The 22818-nt window shown below is 34.5% G+C and overlaps 2 protein-coding genes across 2 annotated transcripts; both read right to left on the minus strand.

Moving 5' to 3' along the window:
- Positions 1 to 6136: 6136 nt before the first annotated feature.
- LOC115966259 lies at positions 6137 to 10966 on the minus strand. The gene is made up of 5 exons (XM_031085512.1): positions 10643 to 10966; positions 8900 to 9058; positions 8651 to 8823; positions 6549 to 8568; positions 6137 to 6398 (listed from the first exon to the last, which is right to left on the minus strand). Exons 1-5 carry the CDS (start codon positions 10769 to 10771, stop codon positions 6342 to 6344), a joined length of 2538 nt encoding a protein of 845 aa, XP_030941372.1. The 5' UTR covers positions 10772 to 10966; the 3' UTR covers positions 6137 to 6341.
- Positions 10967 to 13734: 2768 nt separating this feature from the next.
- On the minus strand, positions 13735 to 22244 carry LOC115967520 (probable prolyl 4-hydroxylase 9). The gene is made up of 8 exons (XM_031086631.1): positions 21753 to 22244; positions 21539 to 21664; positions 20492 to 20649; positions 19951 to 20053; positions 16476 to 16571; positions 15387 to 15452; positions 15167 to 15286; positions 13735 to 14220 (listed from the first exon to the last, which is right to left on the minus strand). The coding sequence occupies exons 1-8, from the start codon at positions 21861 to 21863 to the stop codon at positions 14128 to 14130; spliced, it is 873 nt and encodes a 290-aa protein (XP_030942491.1). The 5' UTR covers positions 21864 to 22244; the 3' UTR covers positions 13735 to 14127.
- Positions 22245 to 22818: the final 574 nt, after the last annotated feature.

Consider the following 22818-nt stretch of genomic DNA (forward strand, 5'->3'; position numbering starts at 1 on the left):
TTCGCACACAACTATTTTTCCACCTCCCACCCCAACTTACCGCGTAACAAGATGTGATCAATAGAAATATAAATATAAATATACCATATTTTGTGGTAAAAAATGATAGTTTGTGTATTTTATTAAGGTCCTAACATTTTTTTTTAATGAAAATTCTTACGTACGTATCATTTTTACACTAATTTTATAACAAATTTTATATAAATTATAAACTCTAATTTAAATTTATCATTTAAATTATCTTTTTACCTATAATAATATGTAACCACCTATCACTTATAACATATTATTTTTTTGAGAGAATTTCAACTTATGATATCTGTTCTTGATGATATTTCTTTATCATCAAATCAAGACACCAATCAGTTTTTAGTATAGTATGGATTGAACCTCATATCTCTTATTTAACCATCAGAGATTTTATCAATTAAGTTAACTGGAACCCACCATTTATAACACATTATTAAAGATAAATGTAACATTTTTATTTATTTATTTATTAGAAGGAGAGAGGAAAGTCACGCATTGGTCGTGCCTGTTAGTGTGAGTGTAAGAACCTCTGCCGCGTTGGGTGGGACCTTCACGTGTGGAAAACTAGGAAAAGTTTAGTTGGAGTTGGAATTTGGAACTTGGAATTTGGAAGTCCAAACTAGACAGCTGCCTAGTGTGGTGTGACTTTACATTACTTATTCACCATTCAAGTACTGTATGGATTGGAAAGGAAAATTATTATTTGTTTGGAATTTATTAATGCCACCCAATACTGTCTTGCCATATCAGCTCAGTTTAATGTGGGGTCCATTTTCCTCTACGGAAAATAAGGGGCAAGAATTTGTGGTTTTATCATTTTATGAACCGACTAATAATGGTTGTTGTGTTGACTCCTCTACTTGGGTCACATTTAACTTATCGTTTGGTTTAAACAATGAGCCGGTTAACAGGTATCTTTAAAATATTTATTAATTACTCAAATATTTTAGAAAAATTTTAATATCTCTAAAATATATATTAATTACTCAAACATTTTAGAAAAATTTTAATATCTTTAAAATATTTATTAATTACTCAATTATTTTAGAAAAATTTTAATATTATTCTTATGTAAAATATAAAAACTATCATTTTAAACTAATGTTTTTAATATTATTCTTATGTAAAATATAAAAATCTTAATCTAATGTTTTTAAGGTATTTATTAATTTTTCTCATAAAGAATCTTTTTTTTTTCTATTTTTCCTTTTCTTTTTCTTCTTCTTTTAAGAATTTGATAGTTAAAGACAAGAAAATCTAACCGTGACTTTCACGAATATAATTTGACTAAACCCAACCCGATTCATATGAAAATTCTACAATTTACTGTATTTTCCCCTCCTTTCACTCTCCATTTCTTCATTTATTGTCAATAAGTGACTCTTGATCTCTTCATAAGTCATTACCCATCATATTTTATTTTGAATTTCTTTTGCTTTGTCCATTGTTAACTCTCTCAAACTCTTCAAACTCTTACCATCATTGAATATTAATAACTTGAAACAGACCTAAATTGAAAACTATACTTCAATCAGCTTCTCAAGCAATATAAGTTGGCATCACTTTCCTCCATCATCCAGCCAATCTCTATGGTTTGAGTGATAGGCTTTGGTGTAATTGCAACCCGAGGCCAATCAACTTGTGAACATTTCTAGGAATGTGAATACTCACCTTTTGAAAAAATAAAATTTATATTCCTACAAAAGTGAAGTTTGGTAGGAATGGATATGCCTATTGAACTATTTGCTATCTATTTATAATAAGATATCATGTAGTTTCATTAAAAAAAGTATATATATTTTCATTAAAAAAAGTATATATATATATATATATATACCATGTATCATGCCGAATATAAGTGCAAAAATTTATGCTAATTTGTAATTTACTAATAATTTAATTTAATTTATCAGATATCATGCTCATTGTATTTTTGTTATTGTAGAGTGATTTATTTTTATAACTTTAATTGCATGATATTTTACTATTAATTCTAGTGGGTCTTGTTAACGAATGCCCTTAGATCAATTGTTAATATACTATTTTAGAAAAAAATTTACACCACTTTCATGGAAATATAAAAAAAAAATAAATAAAAAAATAAAAATAAAAAAAATCATAAAAAAAATTAATTGCATTTTTATTTCCTCATAAAAAGTTTCTAAATATATTTCTTAAATCAATGCTCTTAAGATGCCCGTTAACTTTTTCCTTAATTCTATTCACACAAATTTGTACATATTTCCATATGAAGCCCATAATAGCAAGTTGTCATTTATATATTTACTTTGCTCAATACCAAAGTGATCATCCCTTTATAGCAAAATAACAAATAAATAACTAAAAGAATCATTTGAAACATTCAGAAGCTGTTTGGATTTGGGTGTTTTCATCACTCATCACTGAGTTTTCGTCACCCATCACTCAAAACTAGTGGGTCCCACAGAGCAAACACTTGTTTGGATTTGTTCTGAGTTTTTGTTTTCATCACTCAATTTTCACTAAATTGAGTAATGAGTTATGGAAACTGGAAATAAGTTTTAGGTATTTTCAAGTTATGGGAATAGAGTTATGCTAGCATTTTGGTAATTTCACTCAACTAATAGGCCCCACGGTCAGTGTATAGTCATTTCAATGCCAGCCTTTACTCCCCCAATGGCTCTCTTCATACCAAACCAAACCCCTTTCCATTTTTTTAATTTCTTCAACACCCTTCCATTAATTTCTTTCTCTTCTCTTCCTAAGCCGGCCTCTCCATACCCACTGGTAGCTACTCTCTCTCATCCCGGTCTACAACTCCAGCTGAAGAGAGGAAGGGGTTTTGGCCAACTTCTCCATCTAAACTTTGGCAATGAGTCTCCATCAGTTCAGATCATCAGTACACCATGACCTTCACTGTCAATGAATCAAAGAGGAAATTACAAGCACCAAACCCATACAAAGGAAACCCATCAGCATTTACACAACTCATCACCGATATACCCACAAAATTCCTAACTCAATTTGGGTTCGATGAGTTTAGGTATTGGGGGTTGAAGGAAAAAATAAATAAAATAAAAATAAGAAGCTTTGGTCTGGGTTCAGTGAGTTTGGGTATTGGGGGTTGAAGCAATAATAATAATAATAATAATAAGTAAAAGCTGCACCAAGTCAATCCTTGGGTCTCACAAAAAAGTAAAAAATTTTGAGTTATCAGGAGTTGGAAAAAAGTGTCAAACATGCCACCTTAGGAAGTTGGGATATTTTCAATAATAAGTGATGAATTATAGAGTGATAAGTGAGGAGTAATGAGTAAGCATTTTTTTTCACCCAAACAGCCTCTCAGTCTACAATTGTTAAGGAGAGGCAAAGGTAGCGGTTGTTAGGGAAAGTGAAGTAGTATTGTGTATTTCTGAAACAATTTCACATGCATTTAATCATTATTAAAGCTCTAAAATCATTTCAAAACAATATTCTATTCTAAGTATGAGCCCCATAGTTCACAGCTGTATCATTCGTCTGAGTTTTGATGGTAGGTACAGCAACAACATGACCATAATGCATAGGTGAGTTAAGACCTAGGCTTATAAACTTAATCCACATTACTTTATCACTTAGAGAAGTTGTTAAGAGTACTTTTATTCACTCATCTAATATAAGCAAAAGTGACTCTGAATATTTAACACGTTTTTAGAAAGGAGTCTGTCAATAAGCCTTAAAATGATTTTAAACAAAAATTATTTTTGAATATTTTACACATTTTAGAAAGTAGTCCACTTGTATGTATGGGCCCCATATTTTGATATTTAGTCAAAATTTTATTTTTCTTCTTTTTTTTTTTTTTGGAGAAGAAGTCAAAATTTTCTTTTGGTGACACTTAAGACACGCCAATGACTTATCGTTGATCAAGCACGAATGACTCATTTTCTTTTTTAATAATCTTCAATGTCATTCAAATCAAAGAAATTGAGACTAAAAGTCATTGTTGAAACAAAAAGACAAATTGGAATTCAATGCTAATTGAACACAAATGAGTGTTTTCCTCAATGAGCATATGAATTTACTTACGACTTGAGGGCAATAGAACATGGGCATCAACATCTGTTTTACCTTTGCCCAAATATTTGTGATCAAAATCTAAAAATCATCAAAAATTCATTTTCATCTAGATTATTTGGGAGTTAGAAAAGGTTTAATGGGACTGAATTTCACTTTCATCTAGGCTCAAAATATTTCTTTCACGCCTGTTGAGGTTCAAAATTGCAATAAGGAACCAAACCCTTAAAAGCAAGAGAGGCCCAGCCCATGAAGAAGAAAGGCTTGGCCCTCAAAAAAAAAAAAAATAAAGAAGTAAGGAACTCGGCCCGTGGAGAGAAAAGAATAAATATTGGGCCTTAGGAAGAAAAAAGAGACACAAGGGAAGCATGGGTCATGGGCTTAAGCAAGAAGAGGTACTCAAGGAAGCCCAACAGAGAGGCAGGTAGGAGTTGGGCCAGGTTACTTAGGATTCACCAGAGTCAGAGGGAGGGGATCCTCGGGAAACACAGGGAAAACCGGCTGGGATTTGAACAGTTCAAGAAGACATGCCTATGGGCACAAGGAACAAAGGAGGTCATGTCTCATCAGCCGCCCATAATTTAGTAGAAAGTTTTGGAAACAGATGGTGGCTTAGGAGTCAACACCTGATAAAAGAGCTTGGTACCTCAGGCAAAGCAAGAAAGGGGAACCAAGAAGGAAGGTGGCTAGGAGCCTTTCTGCCTTCCATCATTAGCAATGAAGAATTTACTCATTTAGAGGAAATGGACAAAGTGTGAAGCAATCAGAGCTCTAAGATGTCTTTTTAAAGACCTTGGGAAAAGGATGAGAAGCCTTGATTGGGAAAAAAGCATTTAGGATTGCTCAAATAGCCACCAATGCTACGAACATAACATTAGTTCTAGTACCCAGAACACAAGAGATTGGATCAAATGGCATGGAAAAAAACCCTAGAAGTGGCATTATAAAAGGGGCTAAAGCTCCAACCAAAAGGCATTCAGCAAAGAAGCACTTGATACACTAGAAAAGATACAAAAGAAAGCTGTAAGCTTGAAATACAGTGAAAGAGTGAGATATCGTGAGGGATCCTACGGAAATATTGGAGGATACACTTGGATTCAAAATGATTCAAACCTCACAAATCTTGGAAATCCAAAAGAGCTATCTAAATTTGTTATTTTTGAACTTTATTGAACCTTGTAATATATCCCAGCAGAGTAGGACTCAATGTATTCAAATATTTGATATAATGAAAATATAATCTCACTCTATTTTGAGGATCTCTAATGTTCCTTCTATTTGCACTCTTGTTAGTTCCTTTGCTATTCCTTAGTTATTTGTTTAACCAATATATATATATATATATATATATATATATATATATATATATGTATATATGTTTATGTATATTTGTGTTGTAAAGCATTTCTTGTGCACAGATTGACTCATAAACGGCCCAACAAAGCCGCGAGTCAAGCCTAGTCCACCAACTATTTACACTATCCTTTGGAGGCCCAAGATCCTCTCAAACTATTGGGCTTGGGCCCTGTCCAAAGCAGGAACCCACAAAGCCTTGCTCACAAAGCCTTGCTCAATTTTTCAAGGTCTCTTCTAAGTCTCACTCAGTTGCATCAATTTATTTCTAGTCTTGCTCAGTGGCAATTAGCGCTGCAATTTAGGCATGCTATTTGGAGGTTGAAACTTGAAACTGCTATTACATCTCTTCTCCAAATTATTAAAAAAATAAATAAAAAATAAAAAATAAAACCCGAAGATATTTCATCACACCTTTCAAAGAAAGATACTCTTTGTGCTATGAATGAATCCCGATATATTTAAATTTACAAAAACATTTGGTACACAGTCCTTATTGCATATTCCATGCACATGATTTCAGTAAAAATTGTAAAATCATGGTTCAATAACGTGACAGTGTGTACAGTGAATGTGTAATAAGGAGTATGTGACTATCATTACTCTTAAACTTATGACCTTTTGTTTAGGAATTCTCAAGACAATTTGCACTCAGTATCCATTCATTTTTTTTATTTTAATAAACAGTATCCATTCATATTTCCATAGAAAACTCCTCTAAACAATTGGCTTGGTATGACATTGGATATTAAATTACTATTGACAAGGGAAATTTCGAGAACATGGAAAGCCCCTCTCCCACGTTCATCAGCAATTTCAATACAGTAATTGAAAAGAGAAAAAAAAAAAATCAAATTTGATCATTGAAGATAAAAAATCAAATTTCAATACACACTGACTAATTTGAGAATGACTAAAAGAAGTTACATGTCCTTCATAGTTTTGCTTCTTTCTTCTTGCTCAGCCTTAATCCAATCAGCCTACACAAAAAATGGATGAAACAAAAACCCATTACATAAAAGGAGGAACCAAAAGAACCTTAGAAAGTAAATAACAGTGTCTTAATGCAAATCATAATTCCAAGGATTTGCAAGCATTTCATTGAGAAAGAAAAGGAGGAATTGAATTACCTTATCTCGTTGTAGTTTTGACTGATGGGGCCTCATGGAGTTCCCTAAACTTAAGCCTCCCCATGCCTCTTGCAACTCTTTATCCCTTGCTTCTCTACGAGTGACAGAGTGTCTAATCTGGTCATCTGGTTGTTGAGCAGCAACCATCTTTTCTCTCTCTAGTCTGGACTTATGTTTAACCAATATTTGGTCCAGACCACCTTCTTGATTCATCTGTGAATGCATTTTTGTTTCACTTCCCCTCACCTTTACTACTTCTTCCTTTAGACCAAGAGCCATTTTCTCTTTCTCCAATCTGGAGATGTGCTTTACCAAAACTTTGTCCAAGCTCTCACAATCTGTACTTTTTCCAGGCTGTTTCTTTGTGTGGCAATGACTTTCAAAATTGCTTCCTGATGACAAGGCCTGAATTTTATACCTTTCCAACCTGTGCACTGGCTTGACCAAGATCTTGTCTAAACTATTATCCGTCTCTTTTGTTTCACTCTTCTTACATTGAACTGAGAGTGATTCTCCAGCTTTCAAATTCACTTGTCCAATCTCTAATGAAGGCTCACCTGTATCCACGGTACGTTCCTCTTGCTCCATCTTAGAAATTGTAGGAATTTCATTTAAGTTAATGTTTTCTTTTTCCTCTTCTCCATCAGAGTAAGCTGTTTTATCAAATTGTGCGACTGTAGAAGAATCAACTTTTGCCATCTTATAATTGACCCTGCCCTCTTTATTTGGTTCATTTTTTCTCCTGTTCTTTGCTTCTTGGACCTCTTTTTCAAGCCTTGAGACATGTTTCACTAGGAATTTATCTAGGCTGGGGACTTCGGGAACTCCTCCCAATTTTTTGCCTTTCATCTCAATTGTTTTTCCGTTATTCCTTTTGGTCTCTTCAATTTCCTTTTCAAGTTTTGAAGAATGCTTAATTAGTATAGTTCCCAAATCAGGAACAGCCTCAGAAGATGTTCTTTGACTGTGCAAGTTCTTACTATTCATTCCGAAGTCTCCTCCTGAATTCTTTTTTGCCTCCTCAATCTCTTTCTCTAACTTAGAAGAATGCTTCAAAAGAATACTCCCCAAGTCTGGAATGGTCTCAATGGAAGTTACATTATTATCCAAATTGACCTTCCCATCAGAACTTCTATCAGAATTCCCGCCAATTCCTTCCCTAGACTCATTCCTCCTACTATTTTTTGCTTCCTGCACCTCTCTTTCGAGTTTGGTCACGTGCTTAACCAAAAACTTGTCAAGGCTAGGCAATTCTGACTCCGCTTGCTTCCTCCTAATATGACCGTCTGTGAAAGACTCAAGGTTCCCTGCTCCTGCGGAAGACATTCTTCGTGGAAAATTAAGTGCTGCAGTAGAGCTATAATCAGCAGAACCTGGACCATTCAGCTTGCTGTTTTGTACTTCAGCTAAGACAGCATTTAGACCACTAGTTGCAACTATTGTGGCAAGCGAAGAAAGTTCATCTTCTTGCAAACATCTAAGCCTCTCAAGCATCATCTCCACCAGCTTTGTCATATTAAACCTTTCAAAAGACAGCCTTTTCCTTTTTGTCCTCTGTTTTATCTCTGGAACTGGTAGCTTAGAGTCAATTTCTTGAGAGCTTAAACCATCATCTTGAGATGCAGTTTCAAGTTCTGAGCCAGACTCTGATTCATGTTCTGAAGAAAACTCTGATAATTCCTGTGTATTTTCACCTGTATCTGGGTTCTGACTGATTTTTCGCAACAGTTCATTGAATTCATCTTTATTAAAAGAAGCACAGTTTGCAAGCCTAACTAATGCTGTTTTGACTGCTGCAGCTACTTCTATTTCTACCTCAAATGCAGTTTCAAAAGATGCTGTGACTTTATGAGTAGTCGACCCTCCTCCGTTGCCAGAGGATGTCTCTATTTGACAAGGCTTCTTAGGGCAATTTGGTATGTCATAAATGATAACTCCTATGGCTGTGGCTGCTTCAAAAGCTTCAGCAGCAGATTTTTCAGCTTTCAGCAACTGGGCTTCTGCCTCTTTGCTTTGGATCCTGAAGAGATAAATCAAAGGTTATCTACTATGAAAAGCCCAGTATTAATTAAAACCATACAAATCTTTGACGTAATGATTACCTGGATGCTCGTAGAATTCGACACCAAGATGCTTCTACCAGAGCAGCTTTTCGAGCCTCCATTGCCTTGTGTGCAGCTTCTCTTGCTGCCATCTTTTCTCTCAGGACTCGTGAGTAATGTGGATTAGAATCACCTAGAGTCTCATCAAGTGTTAAATTCATGCCATCTACTTCCTGAAATAAGAATATATATTAGTATTTTGGTTAAGAAAAGTCTACTCTGTAAGAAGAAAAATCATTTATGCACCACCTGCAGCATTTTAATTTTCCTTTTCAAGTAGGAGTCCACTTTTTTGCGCGGGAACCAGTTGAGAGGAGAACTTTTACGGTGAGGGGGCTTCTTAATTTGTGATGTAAATCTATTAAGAGTATTTGATGTTGATTGTCCAGTCTCTTTCAACAATTTATTCTGCACCATTTAAAAAAAGAAATAAGTTAACCCCAAAAAGAGAGAGAAATTAGACTCAATGACAAAGGTTTAGATATATAAGAAAATAGAAAAATCATTTAAACTAAGATACTACAATTCGCTATTTCAAAATCTGCATGCATATAACATCAACCAATAAAGGCTCGACTTTAAAATGTCAAAATCATCAAAATCATCCAGCATTATCAACATAAACAATATGCACACAATTTGTACAGTGAGCTTAGCATAAGGCATTATCAACATAAACAATGTGTACACAATTTGTACAGCGAGTTTAGCACAAGGCCATCATAAGACTTAGTATTGACTAGCCTGAATGATAAATCAATTTTATGCATTAATCCTCTTTCCACTAAGCTACTTTTTAAATTTTTTGCTAAGGTTCCACTAAAGCTACCTGGAAGAACTGAATAGTATATCAACCAAAAAAAAAAAAAAAAAAACTACAAGATGGATCACTAAGAGTGCAATATGACAATTGACAAGCAACTCGCCTATTACAAATAACATTCACAAGTGAAAGATTGATAATCTTCTTTGACTAAATAAAAAGGTTGGCCATTTCTCAACACCCAAAATTTATTGCTTAATGGACACCCAGTAGTCTTCTTTGACTTAACCTAAATATGACCAATATGAATCATCAAACATGCTAAAGGGAGAATTAAAGGTACTCACTACTCACTATCAGATTATTACTGCACTCCACTCACATTGCTATGTGCTAACTATAAGAAGCACCATAACTTTCAAGATTATCAGTCCTTTCATCCAATAAGACTAGTATTTTAAGTACTAACTTCAACTTGTTCATGGCCCAACACGGCACAGCTTGCTTGGGACTGCACCAAATCAATGGTTATTGCAACTAAAAGTGTGACACGGTAGGAATATATAGGAGCCTCGGAACAACTAGTGAAACGACTAATAAATCCTGAAAGCCAATTTACAATTCTCAAGTAATCTTTAACTTGGATTTGGTCCCTCATAAATCTCCAAAATCAACCCTTTTTAATGTACTGATTTAACAAAATCCATGGCATGCTTATAATAATGTGGACACAGGACATGATAAGCAGTACACTAATAATTGCGGCAGTACACTAATAATTTCAAGATTATCTTGTGTGCTTACATATTGAGGATCTTGAAATTCATTTGCGTCCAAACAAGACCAAAACATTTACTTATATCCAAACTAAAATTATGAAACAAACACCAACAATATTTGAATTCAGTGATGCAATTTAGGACCCCAAAAAGAAAACAGATTTATTAGATTCCATAAAAAAACCCATATAGCAAAACAACAACACAGCCCAAAACTCTTTGTTTTGGCAGGAGAGTTTTAAACTCACTAAAAAATTTCAAAGCGACTAATATTAATATCACAATTTAGGATTTGAATTCATTGAAACCCAAATTCAATAATATCAAAACAAAAAGGCAATCAGAATTTTAGGGTTCCGAATACATTGAAATCCAAGAAACAAAGAAACGCAAATGGAAAACAAGAATGTTGAAAATGAAAGAAGATAGAGAGAGAGAGAGAGAGAGTACCTTGCCGATCTTGGAGTTGATGGAAGCGGCGGTGTCGATATCATCGTCTTCTCTGGTGTTCTTGGAATCAACGACGCCTTTCTTGTCTGATACAGAGATGCAACCCAAGTCCAAGCACCCGAGATCCATGGATGCGTTTCTCGCCGGACCTTTTCTCAGATTCCGATTTCAAATCAAACGAAGAAAGAAATTGATTTCCGATACGGAAAAAGAATGATGGAATTGTAGAAGAAGAATTTGAGTGATGATTGGAATTTTGGAAGAGAGAGAGAGAGATTTTTGGGATGCGTTTCTTCAAAATTGAAATGAAATATATGGGAAGCTTTGTTTTGTTTTGGTTTGGTTTTTGAAAATGAAAAGTAGCCGTTACGAGAGAGGGCACACCACTCAACGGTACTTAAGAACAGAGTTCTTATCCCGTGCGTGCTGCGTCCATGTATCAGAATGGACACGTTGGCATTTCCGGATTTTTTAAAAATAACAATAAAAGTCAAACTATTTTGTTAGTTAGCACAATTTTGAAACTATTTGGGTATCTAACAACTTGAGACCAAAAGACTCGATTTTGGAGTTATAAATCGAGGACAATAAACTCGATTTCAACCTCATGTTGCACCTCACGTGGAAATTGTCCATGTAGACATAGAACTCGAGTCAAGAACTGATCGGCTTTCTTGTTCTTCCTTTCCTTTTTTTACTTTCTCTAGATGCCGTCCCACTCTCCACTTCCAAGCCCCAAAAACCCATGAACAAAACCAAATACAAAACCCAAAACAAATCAAACCCGCTCTCCACTCTCCACTCCAACATGTTCTTCTCCTCCACTGGAGCGGTGGCGAGAAACCACACCCATATTAAGTCCAATCCGATTTCTGTCGCTTGAAACTTTCACCGCCTGGGTTTGGTCAAAATCGACACCTGGGTTGCTTCGTTATTGCTTCTCTGGTTTGCTGGGTTTTGCATCGTTGCTTCTTTCTTCTTCGTTGTTGATCTCTGGTTGTTGATCTTTGCGTTTTGATCTTTGGGTTTTGCTGGTATGCTTTGGCATTGTTAGTAGGTGGTATTTTAGAATTGTTGGGTACCGAAATTAAAATACCGGTATCTATTAATGGAGTGGAGAGTGGAGAGTGGGTTTGATTTGTTTTGGGTTTTGTATTTGGTTTTGTTCATGGGTTTTTGGGGCTTGGAAGAACAAGAAAGTTCGTCTAGTTCTTGAAGGAAAACGAAGCAAAACTAAATCAGTCTATAGGACTCAATTTCTATTTGACAAAACTCAAGTCCGTTTGACTCGAGTTCGGTGCCTACGTGGACCAAGTGTCCACCTCAGCTGAAAATCGAGTAAGTTATACTCGATTTATAACTCCAAAATCAAGTCTTTTGGTCTCGAGTTGTTAGATACCCAAATAGTTTCAAAACTATGCTAACTAAGAAAATAGTTTGACTTTTAATGTTATTTTCAAAAAAATCTGACATTTCCAGTTAAATTTTGCCACATCACGCAATGGTAGGATAGGACCCAAAATAAATTCCCTTTTCTTTTTTGGTGGTAAAATAGGAATATTTTTTTCTTTTAAAAAAGAAATAAAGAAAAAACATGGACAAGTCATGAGGGAAGAGAAGGAGGAAGAAATACCATCAGACTATCAACCGTTGGACGATAAATAAAGAGGAGGAAGAAATACCATCAGGCTATCAGCTGATGGACAATAGATAGATACATCTTCCTAAATTAATTTGATACAAAGAAATAAAATTTCTAATATCATATTGGATAATGTTGATGGATTAGAGCCACTTACATCTAGGAACATTAATTGTGAATTAATTTAGGAGTGGATTACACCATTTAAGCCTTAAAGAAGATCCTTGATTATTGAAAAGAAAATGTCGTGATCTTATCACTTTGCAAAAAGTGTTTCAATTTTAATACATAAGATATATGCATTTTCTCTTTCATAATGTGCGAATTTCAAACGATTGTGTGGATCCACACACTATGAAAAAGAATGATATATCTGATACATAAGATATTTATTACTAACAATGAGTAATGATTTTGCATTTGAGAAGTTTCAGCTTTTTTTTTTTTTCTTTCTTTAAGGGTCCTTTTGGATAAAACTTATTTTTGTTGAAACTGAAAATTGAAAACTGAAAACACTGTAGTAAAATAATTTTTTAATGTATGAATAGTATTGTACCCGTGAACAGTGTATTTTGTCTCCTACACGGTGAACCTGTGAGATGTTACTGTTCACACACCGGAAAAAAAAAAAAAAAATGCAAGCTTTAATCGCAAATGTGTATCCAAACCCTTACTAAATTGATTAGGAAGCCCATATTTTCACAAATTTAGAACTTTGCATTTATTGCGGGTCAAATCCAAAACCTCCTTTGACTTAAGAGAGAAACACCATTAGACCACAAAGCCTTTTTCGGTTTTTCCCCCTCTGAAAGAAGTTATTTATTGAATTAATAATGATTTGCTATGTAATTTTCATGGAGCTTTTTCAAATACGGAGAGAAAACTATGAAAATATGAAGTTATATTTTTAGTTGCTTTCTTACAGAAGTGTGTAGGACAATATATGGTAAAAGTTGTCTTATACGAAGACAAACTAAAAAATAAGAAGGAATTTCTAAAAACTAAAAAATAAGAAGGAATTTCTAAGACCAATACGTGTCCTTGTAGTACAAAAGATGCTAAAAAAAACAAAGGAATAATAATAAATAATGACTATTTTAAATGTTCAGACACTACAAACAATTTACCGGCATTGTTGGAGAGGGAAAGGGGGTTTGAACCTATATGAGGTTCTCGCATGGAGAAACCTGGCAATGTCCCACGGCGAATAGATATACAGAAAATTTTTAGTGTATAACATTGCCAATGCCATATAGATATTATTTCAACATTATCTCATTTAGTGTTTTGAAAGTGTGTTTCTCTCTCAACAATTTTTTTTTTTAAGTGTTTCTTTTTTCGGAAACGAAGACTACTGATTTTAGGGAATACCAAAATCCTAATTATATACCTGAGCTTGCTTGATCCATAAAAAGTGGTAAGATAAAGTAATATATGGGCTCGTTTAACATATATCTGGGAATTACTTTTTTTTTTCCCCCTTTTATTTGCCTCTCTTAAAGTAAGGATTTTGCCATGAACCCAGAGAAACTATAAATGAAAAGATATGTTTATTCCATAGTCACATGGTTATGGCCTCCCAAGAAGAAAAAAAAAATCATGGTAATACATTGAGACCAATATCCCTGCCAACGCCGGTGATTAAAGAACCTAACCACGTACAAGTGTAGAATGCCAAGAAAATACGATGAGGCATTCCATACATTGTGTTCTTCTTTCTCTCAGGCATTTTGTCCTCATTTTGACAGTTGTATTAACTGTACATCAATAAGCAATGGGTATTGTTACCCTTGACAAGAAAAAAAAAAGTTCCCAAAAGATGTATATTTAGTCCTCTTGATGATTAAAAGTCATCATCTTGTTCTTGATCTCTGATCCACTTTGTGGCCACCCATTTCTCCCCTTTGATCACTGGACAGCTTCCATGAAGAGATGTCTGCAATACCAAAGATCAGACAAAATGTGAGGGTAGGTCTCAAAGCTTTGTTTGATCACCAAAGAGAGCGAGAGATAATAAATAAAAATTTAAAAAAAGGTCCAGGCCCTCCAGGGACTTGGCTTGTTTTAGCTTCGTATCTTACCAATCAAAAGAAGGGGAGAAAAAGGAGAAAAAAGAGGCCTTTTGTGTTGCAATGACTATTCTAGCATCTCAGCAAAAGTTAAACGTCTAAATAAATAAATAAAATAAAATAAAAAAGTATATTCTAGCTCCAAATTATTCTTTAATTTTGAACAAACCATTAATACCCTCTAACTTCCTTGTGTGGAAATAAATCCTAAAAGAAAAAAAAAACCACAGTACCACACAAAGTATACTACCATACAGTTATAAGTGGGGCTTAGGAATGCATTTTGGATTAACTTCCCTGAAGAAGATAACTCTATCATGGCTTGAGTTTGGTGGGGATGGGTTTAAAGAGGGAAACTCATTAGTTGAGTTGGAGTAAGTGAAAAACTGTAATAAACATGGTATTTTCGAGTCCTATAACACAATCAAGCTACATTTGCAAAGTCCAAATTGACTGATATGGCTACTATTTCGAAATGAACTCCAAAGGGAGAGAATCAGCGGTTGCACTTTCCCTCAAGTCAATTAAAAAAATCAAAAAGCATAGGCCTACGAGCCTGATCAAAGTGAGTACACTATAGCAAGCAAGTACATGATAGAGAGTTCCAGCAGAAAATTGAAAATGTCAAGAGCTAGTAATTGCTACTTAACGAGAGAGAGAGAGAGAGAGAGAGATTATGTAATATGGAGAACAATTTTTGGAGATCCAAATGTGAGTTTTATGACTCATTCTGATCAATAATTGAAGACTCAAGGCTTTAGAACAGAAACAATGCACATGCATCAAGTACAACATAAAAATAAGAAAAATTACCCCATCAATTGTGCCATTTGGAAACACTGAATAAAATAGAAGTCCATCCCCTTGCCGTGGCTTCACTTTCAAACCTATACACTTTTTGTAATCATAGCCCGTCCCCTTATTTGAGTTATTCTGCAATCAACACAATTCGATGTCAACATTGCAACAAAATGATTGGTTCTACAAAGGAATAAGCAAAAAAAAAAAAAAAAAAGGGAATTTCCTTATCTACCTCAAACGGAAACATGGTTTCTCCACCTTCTTCTACAGTTGATAAATACAACAAGAAGGAAGCGACCTGCAAAATTGAGTATGACAACATGAATAATGAGCAGTGTCATGAACGTGAAGAATTTTTCATCTTCAATAAAATTTCATTACTTATTTATTATTATTTTTTTTTTTTAAATGAAGTAACACATGTAGAGTATGATGAAATAATGAACCTAAAACAATCTGCACTTTCTCAAAGCCTTCCACTTTATAAATTTCACATATAATTCTAATTACTCAATGTAAAGCATACCAAAGAAGGATCTACAAGTAATTTGCTGAAAATACAAATCCTTGCATCTAATCCATAAAATATACATGGCTAGTATAAGATGCATTTGGCATTAAGCAAGGCAAGAAAATTAGAACAAATGACTTGAAGAAAAGTCCACTACTAAAATACTAAAAAAAAGAGATTTATAAGAAAGAAATCCTAGTGAGTTTCCCTTAGTCCAAATATTGTTTGGGGACATCAACTTAAATCTAATTTCTTTATAAGACAGATCTACTATGACTACATGAGATTTAGCTAGCAGAGGCTGTTAAAAATGATGTCTGCTAGCACTAATTTTCCTATTGCATATCTCCAATAATGATTTCCTAGATTAAGTGAATAAATTTATTACGAAAATTATGGTATTTAATACCAATAAATTTAAAACATAGATGCTAATAGAAGATGAAAGGAAACACATACACAACAGATGATTCTATAAATATATATTATCAACTATCATAGCAAAAAGCTTCCTCAGGCTGTGAAAATGACATGTCATTCAAGGAAAACAATAAACCATTGAATCCTATTTCACTTTGTTTATTTCTCTTTATTAATTTATTTTAATTTTTGGTGCTGGGCTGTTTATTAGGGGGAAAAGCAGGAAAATATTAAATTTTAAACAAACATATTGAAGTATGGACTCAAGTTACCTAGCAAGAGAAATCATAAATTAATAATTGCGATTGTTCTTCCAATCGGATGCACTAAGATACAGGATCCAGAAAGAGATGAACAAACAAAAAATAGTGTCATTAAGGAGATGTTTACCCTTTGGCTCTGTTGTGGGCCATATTCAGAAGGGTTGAATGCATCATAATGGGAATCATACTTCTGCCCAAGTTCATACCGCAACACATTGAATGACTGCAACATTGAGATATGAAATTAATTTAATACTCAAAATAATTTCAAATGGACTTGTAATGAAAGAATTAATTAAAATTTCAATGAAATGAGAAAAGAGTATTATCAATTTTAAGAACTGAGATAGGGTACACTTGGTTCTAATAAATCACAAAGGAAGAAGAAGTATAAAATAAAATTTATACATGAGAACTATTAAAGCATTTCAATTCCTTTCAGGTACAAAATTATTTTGCTATGAATATGATGCTGGGAGGCTCAAAGAGAGAACCATTTAATTTAGTTTTATTTATTTTTGCATGTCAATGGTATTTTTATTGGTCCCTAGTATTTAATTAGGTGAATTAGTATTTTTATTTAAAGTTTAGGGTATTTTTGTAATAAGTCATTTGGGTTTCTTATCACAGTTAGGATTAGGGTTTAGTACTCATATATGAGCAAATACTAGACCTATCAACTCTAGGTGCTGACTCTAGTGGTTTTCCTATGAGTGGTTTTCCTATGCTTGGTGCTGACTCCAAGCAACCCTAAGTGTTGTCTCTTAGGTTCTCTTCTGACTTGTCTTGTGTCAAAATTATCAACAAAAAGTTTTGGTCCTTCCATTTCTTTTACCATCTGGATCAACTTGAAGCAATAATGGTTATGGAACCATGTTTAAAAAAATAAAAATAAAAAGATATGAAAGCTCTACAATCATATCTGATCTCCTAGGGGAAAAACAACCAGGCAAAAAAAACCAGGGCTCATTTTGTCCATATATGATGAGGCCTTCAAGTTCAAGACAAACGTAGATGATACAACTTCCAATCTAGCCGGCTTCACTTTAATGTTGTCAGCTGAAAGACACTCCCAAGGCATGAGGACCCCAAAACTGCTTTGGCACTAGGGAAGTACTTCATTACAGACTCTTGGCCTAGATGTTGACAAAACAAAATAAGAGATGACAAACAGGGAAATTGGAAAAGAATATATATATATATATATAGAGAGAGAGAGAGAGAGGGGTGGGGGGGGGGGGGAGGATGTATCTGTTATGAGAAAGGAAAGAGCGGGTACTACAGGTCATGAGGTTCTCCCAGGATTTGGCTTGCAATAATGTTTGAGGTTCTAACCCCTGGCTTTCCCCAAACCCAAAATAGTCAAAGAAACTGAGAATTTTTCCTTATTCACTAAATCAAAATAACACAGACAGACAAAATTGCCTTTGTTAAAACTGAGTAAAAGTCGGCTGAAATTGAGTCAAGTAGATTTCATATAGAATGTAATTCTTTGAGTGGGACACTTGCCTTAGAACCATTTGTCTTTGTTGAGGTGCTTGACAGGTATCAACTGGGATGCACGGACGCGGCAAACTGGCCGTCGCACCCGCGTCCGACGTGGCCCGACGCGGCGACGCGCGAGGGATGCCGCTGACCACGCATCGAACCGCGTCCAGTTTTTTTTTTTTTTTTTTCGTTTCGCGATATGCTCCAACTTGGAGCCGACGTGAGCCGATTCGCGCCGAACCGGGCCAAATCGGATCGTATCGGCCGAATATCGGTGTATTTCGGCCAGAAAAAGAAAATCGACCGTTGAGGAAAAAAAAAAAAAAAAAACTTAAACCAAAAATACCACGCTGCTATCGCCGTCACAATTTCACCGGCCTTAACCCCTTTCTATTTCTTCTTCTTCTTTGCTTCTTCGTCTTCTTCTTCTTCCTTTTTTTTTCACCGGAGCCCAGCGTACGTTTTGTTCTGTTTCTTTTTGTTGATAAGTTTTCTTTTTGTTTTTGTCTTGTTTTTGTTTTTTTTTTTTTTTTAAAGGTTAAACGCCTTTGTTAACAACTAGGCTTTATTTGTTTTGTGTGCCTCTGACCAAACACGTGACTGAGCCCCATTATTATTATTTTTATTATTATTTTATTTTATGGGAAGCTACACTTATTTTATTGCCTGCCACATATATCTTTTACTTTGTTTTTGGGCTGACCAAATACGTGAGCAACTAAGCCACATCTTTATTTATTTATAGGAAGCCTCATCTATTTTAAGACTTTTATCAATAATTCAAGTGTTGAAAACTTTTGTGTACTTGTTACTATTTATTATTATTATTATTATTATTATATGAGTTTTCTATTATTATTATATAAAAAAGCATGCTTAGCAATTTTTTTTTTTGGAGAAGGTGCTTAGCAATATATTAAAAATATAAATAAAAATATTTTTAATAATTTTTTAATCGCCGAGTCCCGCCGCACCCGCACCCACCTTTTTCAAAAATTGCCGAGTCCCGCACCCGCATCCGCACCCGCACCCGAGTCCCAAAACGCACCCGTGCTTCATAGGGTATCAAGGACAACTGCCTCAACAAGAACATCCTAACCCAAAATAAGAAAGCTTCCAAATTTTAGATGTTCAAATTGCAGTGCACAGTCCTGATGACAGCAATGCAATTCACCATTCCTTGCTTTAACTCAACCACAAACCTTCTTTTAGACCATTTAAAACCTTAAACCATGTCATTTTCCCAGCATTTCCCACCAAGCTACCCCCTCAAAACCACTTAAATACTGTATTTGTTGCCTCAACCATTCTCTCTCTTCTTTTGTTTTAGTGCAAAATTCTGGCACTTGCTGTCTTCAATATCAGCCAATGAGCTCTGGCTCAAATGGTACTTCCTCCTTCTATAAGATGGGTGGAGGGTGCAGGTTTGAAATGCATTGAATGCGTGTGTTACTAACCAAACAAAACATATATATATCAGCCTCCTTTTGCCTTGAAATTTTTATCCATTGAATCCCTAATAAATCAACAAACTTAGGCCTTCCAACTCGTAAATTCGAACTATTCCCAACCCTAACCCACCAAGAAAGCAAGTGGGTTATTAGTTTCCCAAATATACCACAGCAGTAGAACAATATAGTTTTCGATAGTTAAGTCTTTTTTCATGTATAAACAGTAGAAGAGCTTCCTAATAAGGTGTAAATATGCACCTTGATAATCTATTGCACTATTGAGAGAGGCAAATAACCAAAAGAGTTTCTAGTAATAAAGCCTTTTTTTCTCATAAGAATTACCAGTAGTAAAGCTGATAATGCTAAAGAATCCTCCTCTCAGATGAGAGAAGTTGGCTGTCTACAAGCAATATCTCTTCTATGTTATAAAGCACTTGCAAATACATGTGAGTGTGCCTGTGAATGTTATAATTAAAATAGCACTAAATATCATTACGCCCTGGTGGCTCTAATACAAATTAACTGATAAAACATCTAGGTAGGAGAACTAATATCTGCTCAAGTCACCAAATGTATCAATAAAACAGGAAGTAGCACTTCCATAGTACTTGGAAAACAAATTATTTATATAAAGTAGAAAGAGAAATTGAAAATAAAACATACCTCTCCATGGTTTCTTGGAATCATTGTAGCCCGAGAAATTTTTTCCTCAATAAGAGCCAGGACTCCAGTTTTGTCTTCTGATGAGCTAATAAATGTGCCTGAGCTGTTGCCAAGCAGGTGAAATAACCAAATTGAGGTAATCAAACTACACAGAAATCATTTATACACACAGAAATATTGATGCAAAGGAGAAAAATGGAAGAATTGAACCAGGCTAACTTCAGGAAATTAATAGATGGAGGAACAAATCCAACAATACCAACCAGGTAAGGCTACGGTGCAAATGCACTTGAAATTGTTGCTTTAGAATGATGTAATTCAGATTATATACAAACAAAGACTGAGTAGGAAAATATATATAGGATGGATCCAGGCCAGTGAGATGACCCAAAAGCTACTAGTTTCCAATGGTCTGTTATATTAAATAGGTATTATTGATATCTGATTATTTGTTTTAGGAAAACAAAGAAGTAGCGACACATTCATCTAAAATTTTATAATGTATAGCACATATAATAGGATCTGAAATGTATAATGATACCTTGTCCTAGTACCCTTAGTGCTCTCAGCAGTCTCCCCCTTTCGCAAAGCCAAAAGTGAGGGTTTAAGGTTTGCCTTTGCGATTTTAATTATGGTTTCGCATTGTTCTGCTGTTGCAAAATTTGGGAAATATAAAGCTCGTGGTTTCCAGCTCAAAATCTGCATCCAAGAATAGAAGGACAAACAATGAATTAGGTGGAAGACAAGAAGCATAGTTAAAAATTACTGAGTTGATCCCATAAACAATATGCCAGACCAATTCTTCAGCTGCCTGTACTGACTAATATTGCTATCAAGGCTCTTAGGAGCCTTTTCATCAAACAATTTCCTATTGGATGTCTCCAATTTCAGCATGTCCTCACTAGGACTGCTATTTTAAATTTGGCAAAAAGTTAAACAATGTGAGACAAAGTTTCAAACAGCCAGTTTGAAGGAAAAGATTTAAAAATCAATTTACTAACAGGATCTTCTTATAATCTTTTTTTTTTTTTTTTGGATAAGCAATCCCAAATCCCCAATCTTTGGACAAGGCTTTCACCTAATGTTAAATGGATCATGTTTTTAAAAAATCAACAGTTCATTTCAAATACACTGGTTTTAAAAGTCAACACAATTTCACCTGATTATAAGATACTACTACATTTGAAGCGATAATCGCATGCCTATCACTAAAAATGAACAAAAAGGGGACCATTTCCCCGCACTGGTTCGTGTTGTGTTACAATGGGTACTCCAGTTACAATCCTAACTATCAATACATTAATGCAAAATCACACAATTGCATAAAATGCCCATCAAAATAGTAACTTTCCCAAAAAAGTGAAACCCCATGATCAGAATCACCAACCTTGTTATCCCAAAAACTCAACATAGTACTAAACCTCTCACATCAAATTAAAACCATTCATTTAATCATCAACCACCATCATTAAATCTACAACCAAAACAAAAACCCATATAACAAAACAAACAAACAAACAAGGCAACATTAATCACTTTGGTATCAAAATTCTAATCAATATGATTCCTATAAAAAGCAATCACAAACCTGAAAAGGAATTGATTCAACAGAAGCTACTCCAGTTCGGCCATGCGGCATCGAACCATCCTCGTTGACTTCCTCGACAAATTCAAGCGTCCTCAACCTCGGTATAACCCTAGCCCTAGGCACATCCTGTCAAAACAGCCAAAACCCAAAACTCAGCTCTGCCCCAAAAACAATTACACACAGAGAAATAGAAAGAGCAGAGAGAACAAAAAACCTGAGAGAGAATCATGAAACCGAAGAAACCAGCGAGAAGAAAGAGTAAACATAGGAGAACAACGATTGGTAAACCTAAATTGGTTTTCGATCTCTTCGATTTCACTTTCATTTCTATCTAGAACTGAGAGAGTTTCTTAATCTTAATCTTAAATATTTATGTATGAACTTGTTGGTTTTTAATGAAGGTGTTTATTTATATTCGTAATTATTAGTGATTTGTTTTTGTTCGATGGTTATGTTTTTTATTTTATTTTGGGTGTGTGTCAGTGGTTGCTGGCTGTGTTTGCCGGTAGAAGTGGTGGCGTGACGCGTTGTTGGCGGGAGTTTTTTCTTTGGTTTGACGTGACTTTTGATTTGTGAATTGTGAGTGTGACTCTCTGTGTGTGGAATTTGTGAATTGAGTGAGAGGAAGATTGTGCAGCATCCACTAAGAAAGCGGGGAAACAAACAAGGATAGACCCCACTTTACCTTTGGGCATTGGATGCTAAGTCAAGGACAGAGCATATATATCATGGTACGGTAAGGTTGAGAATTTCAAATGTGATATGGTACCTCGCTTTGAAATCTAATACTTTGTGTAAAATTATTTAAAGATGAAAGTTAGGTATGATGTTAAAAGTTCATTTAAAATCTCCAACCATGGATGGACTATAGATATACGTTAATAAATTATTTTAGAGAATTTTCTATGAAAAAAATGAAAAAGTAATTGACTGATTTGACAGTTTTTTCAATTTTTTATTAAAAGTTTCCTACTATGAACCCATCATATAGATATTTTTAGGTTGAGAAGTGCTAAGTGATTAGTTGTTATTAGTTATAATTTGAATCTACTACTGAAATGACTTTTTTGACCCACTAATAACAACCTGTAACAACTTACCACTTAGAATTTATTGTGAAAATGTTGTGGATATAACGTTTCTCTTCTAGTTTTAGTATCATATTCATCTATCTATTTTTGTGCCTTGAAAATCTGTGTTGAATTTGAGTTTGCCAATTGCCTAGAGATTTTTCTGTTCAAAATAAAAAGAACGTAGAAGAAGCAAGAAAAAAAAAAGTG

This window comes from Quercus lobata, chromosome 11 (assembly GCF_001633185.2).
Source record: "Quercus lobata isolate SW786 chromosome 11, ValleyOak3.0 Primary Assembly, whole genome shotgun sequence".
Lineage (NCBI taxonomy): Eukaryota > Viridiplantae > Streptophyta > Magnoliopsida > Fagales > Fagaceae > Quercus > Quercus lobata.

What these genes read in the sequence shown, in the direction of transcription:
- LOC115966259 (XM_031085512.1), bottom strand. Translation starts at nt 10,771, where the DNA reads ATGGATCTCGGGTGCTTGGACTTGGGTTGCATCTCTGTATCAGACAAG. An exon ending in CGAATTCTACGAGCATCCAG is followed by an intron (nt 8,569 to 8,650) that starts GTAATCATTACG and finishes TTATCTCTTCAG; the next exon opens with GATCCAAAGCAAAGAGGCAG. An exon ending in CAAAACTACAACGAGATAAG is followed by an intron (nt 6,399 to 6,548) that starts GTAATTCAATTC and finishes TTTTTTGTGTAG; the next exon opens with GCTGATTGGATTAAGGCTGA.
- LOC115967520 (XM_031086631.1), bottom strand. Translation starts at nt 21,863, where the DNA reads ATGAAAGTGAAATCGAAGAGATCGAAAACCAATTTAGGTTTACCAATC. An exon ending in TTGAATCAATTCCTTTTCAG is followed by an intron (nt 20,650 to 21,538) that starts GTTTGTGATTGC and finishes TCTTGGATGCAG; the next exon opens with ATTTTGAGCTGGAAACCACG. An exon ending in TTCCAAGAAACCATGGAGAG is followed by an intron (nt 16,572 to 19,950) that starts GTATGTTTTATT and finishes TCAATGTTGCAG; the next exon opens with TCATTCAATGTGTTGCGGTA.